Source organism: Cyprinodon variegatus, unplaced genomic scaffold (genome assembly GCF_000732505.1).
Source record: "Cyprinodon variegatus isolate N-32 unplaced genomic scaffold, C_variegatus-1.0 Scaffold78, whole genome shotgun sequence".
In the NCBI taxonomy this organism is placed as follows: domain Eukaryota; kingdom Metazoa; phylum Chordata; class Actinopteri; order Cyprinodontiformes; family Cyprinodontidae; genus Cyprinodon; species Cyprinodon variegatus.
Window position 1 is genome coordinate 1,485,702 of NW_015150531.1, and position 2,838 is coordinate 1,488,539.

At 40.7% G+C, this 2,838-nt stretch overlaps 1 protein-coding gene across 2 annotated transcripts in view; it reads right to left on the bottom strand.

Moving 5' to 3' along the window:
• Positions 1–1,433: 1,433 nt before the first annotated feature.
• Positions 1,434–2,838, bottom strand: part of LOC107083594 (POU domain class 2-associating factor 1-like) — a 26,198-nt gene continuing 24,793 nt past the window's right edge. For both annotated transcript variants that reach the window (XM_015372947.1, XM_015372946.1), the window contains exon 3: positions 1,434–2,072. In XM_015372947.1, the coding sequence (XP_015228433.1) occupies positions 1,638–2,072 (435 nt within the window). In that variant the 3' untranslated portion in view covers positions 1,434–1,637. The remainder of the gene's footprint in view (positions 2,073–2,838) is intronic.

A 2,838-nucleotide genomic window follows, 5' to 3' on the forward strand; every position in this document is an offset into this window, starting at 1 on the left:
ATTAATTTGATGTTCATCTGATCAGGTCCAAACGCTTTCAACACCGCCTTCTTTTGGTAAATTTGCTTTAAGGGATTTCACTTCTACTATGACTACTTTAAACTGTTAATCAGTGACACTACCATGAACATTATATACGTCCACTACGACTGTGATGACAGTCTCTGCCACCTATAGTCCTATACTTCTGTATTGCAGAGGAGCTACTGCGCATGTACAACTTTAAACGAGAGTCAATGTGCAAAGATTTTTGTGCCCTAGGGAAGAAACGCTTTACCAATCTGACGACAAATGAAAACAGCTTTATTTAGTATTTAAGATGAAATATTTATTTTGCAAATCTATATCAATATTTTTCAAAATATTTAAGTTTTTGTAAGGAATCCAGTTTGTGTGGGTTGTGTTTTTGTGTGTTCTTCATCCACCACCAGGTGGCGCCTGGTTCTCGTTGGCCCTCTCACACACCTGTGGATGGTTGCCTCATTACCTGAGGACTCTTAAGCTGCTGACTGCCACTACCTCGACGCCAGAGTGTTTGCCAGTTTTGAGTACTCTAGCCAAGCAGATTTTTGCTGAGTCAAACTGAGTTTTTGTCAACCTGAGTCTTAACCTCGTTGTTTTTTGTCTTTGCCTCTCGGCAGGAAGTCATCCTGCAAACTGGATGTTTTGGACCTTCTCCCCCTGGAAGGATCGTCTGAGCTTCAAACTGAGCTGGGGATTCAAACAGAAAGTTTGGATCTACTTTTCCCTAAAGGATAGTTTGAGCTTCCAACTGAGCAGTGGATTCATCTCCACAAGAAACAAATCAAGTACCATAGGAAATCTAAGTGGCAGTCAGCTCCTCCGTTCCTCAAGGAAACACCTCAACCTGGGTAAAAACTGTCCGCCCTCCAACGAGCAACTCAATTATTGGAACAACCCACACCGACTGGATTCAGAGAAAGACACCTTTTCTGGAAACGTGAGTCCTGTTGCCTTTATTCCCTTTTGCAAATCTAAGCTCAAATTTCCCACTTAGCCTGAACTAACCACAGGAACTTCCCCTTCACTTTTCAGTCCCGGTTCACCAGTGTTCAGACCAGCACTGGACCCATCTCTACCAGTTCTCAATAAACTTGTTAAAACTTCCCCTTGTCTCTCTGTTTGGTTTTCTGCATGTGGGTCAGATCTTTGAATAAAATCATGACAATTTTAAGATAAAATGTTAATTTTTGCTTTTTTTGATGTCTTACTGAAGGTAATGAGGTGGGTGGGGCGGCGTCATAGCTCACTCTATTGGCCACTGGATATAAATGTAAAGGGGGCCGAATATAAATTCACATTACTATGCCAGATTTTCATTTAAAAAATATATTTAAAAAAAATTGAAATTCATTCTTCTCTTACATCACACTTATACATTAGATAAACATTTTGCAAACAGACATCTAGACAATTGTGGGATGTTTCAATGTTTGACATGATCTTGTTAAAAACAGCCACAACTACAGCAATTAACAATAAACTATTTTGACATATGCTATTTTTACTGTTGCAAATATTAATAGGATGCAAAAACTCATTTATCACTTGACCAAATATGGAAATAAAAAAAAAATGACATAATTTTGGTTTCACAGGATTGAACAGTTGTATCTTTAGACATTAGGCAAGAACAGAGAGCTGGAGTACGAATCTTTGTCTCCTTCTTCAGTATGCTCCTTCTGATCCTCCAGAAGCTTATCCAGCAAGTTAGGGGATTCTGGTTCCACTTCAGGATCCTCATGCAGAGAGTGATCTTGGGGTTCTTGGTCCAGATCATGCTGTGAGTGCTCTGGGATGTCCAAAATCTGAGGGTGAGGATCCACCTCCTGGGTCTCTGGCTGAGGGATCATGGTGGTCAAAGACATGGGTAAAGGCATATGGACCAAAGGGGATCCAGGCAGAGCTGCAGAACCTGGGGCAAACTGGACTCCTGGATTGGGCATGGCAGATATGGCGGTGAGAGGCTGTGCCCATAAGGGGTAAGCCAGCCCTGTGTCAGGGAGCTCCATCTGAGGAAGAGACGTTGATGCTTGAGCCACTGGTATGGTCTGAAACAAAAGACACATTCCACTTAGTTTCACAAATAATTAGAGAAAAAGCAAATTCAATATGCTGTTCTTGCAAATCAAACACTGAGGAACAATACCAATGCCTCTAAGCAAGGATGTCCTTTGTTCAAGGGTTTTCTGTGAGGAGTTTGAACAGTTTTGATGGATAGGTTGCTTTGCTGAAATATGTTGGTACAGAAGGGGTTGACATATTAAATGAGCTTCAAGTATGCTTCATGGTTGTTGTCCACTGTGTCTCAATGTTGAGGCCACACCCCTTCTCTCACCCAGTTACTGCCACATTGATCTACATTTGGAAGTATAGTTGAATGCGTTTGATAAGTTTTGAAATATTTAAACCGCCAAACATTTCCAGTCAATTTCAATGCATACAGTAATACTTTAGTGCAAGTTAGACAAATCCATCCTTCCCTCCATTTTCTGTCATGCTTATCAGGACTGGGGCCCTGAGGAGTGCTGGTACATATATCTCCAGCTGTCAACGGGCAGGAGGCTGGGTCCACTCTGGACAGCTACAGGAAATCCAGTAAGACAATAAATCTTTGAAGCTTTGAAAACATTAGCAAGGCGGCATTATGAAAAATATCTTTTTCTGGATAAAACGTTAATGGCTCTGATCTTTAAGAGGTGTCCCTGTGTTACAAAATCTATAAAACTTGTGACAGGGTTCCTACAGCATAAGGCAAGTTAAATTCAATACTTTTTAAAACTTTTTAATGCCACTTGAAATAAAATTTTAAGACCA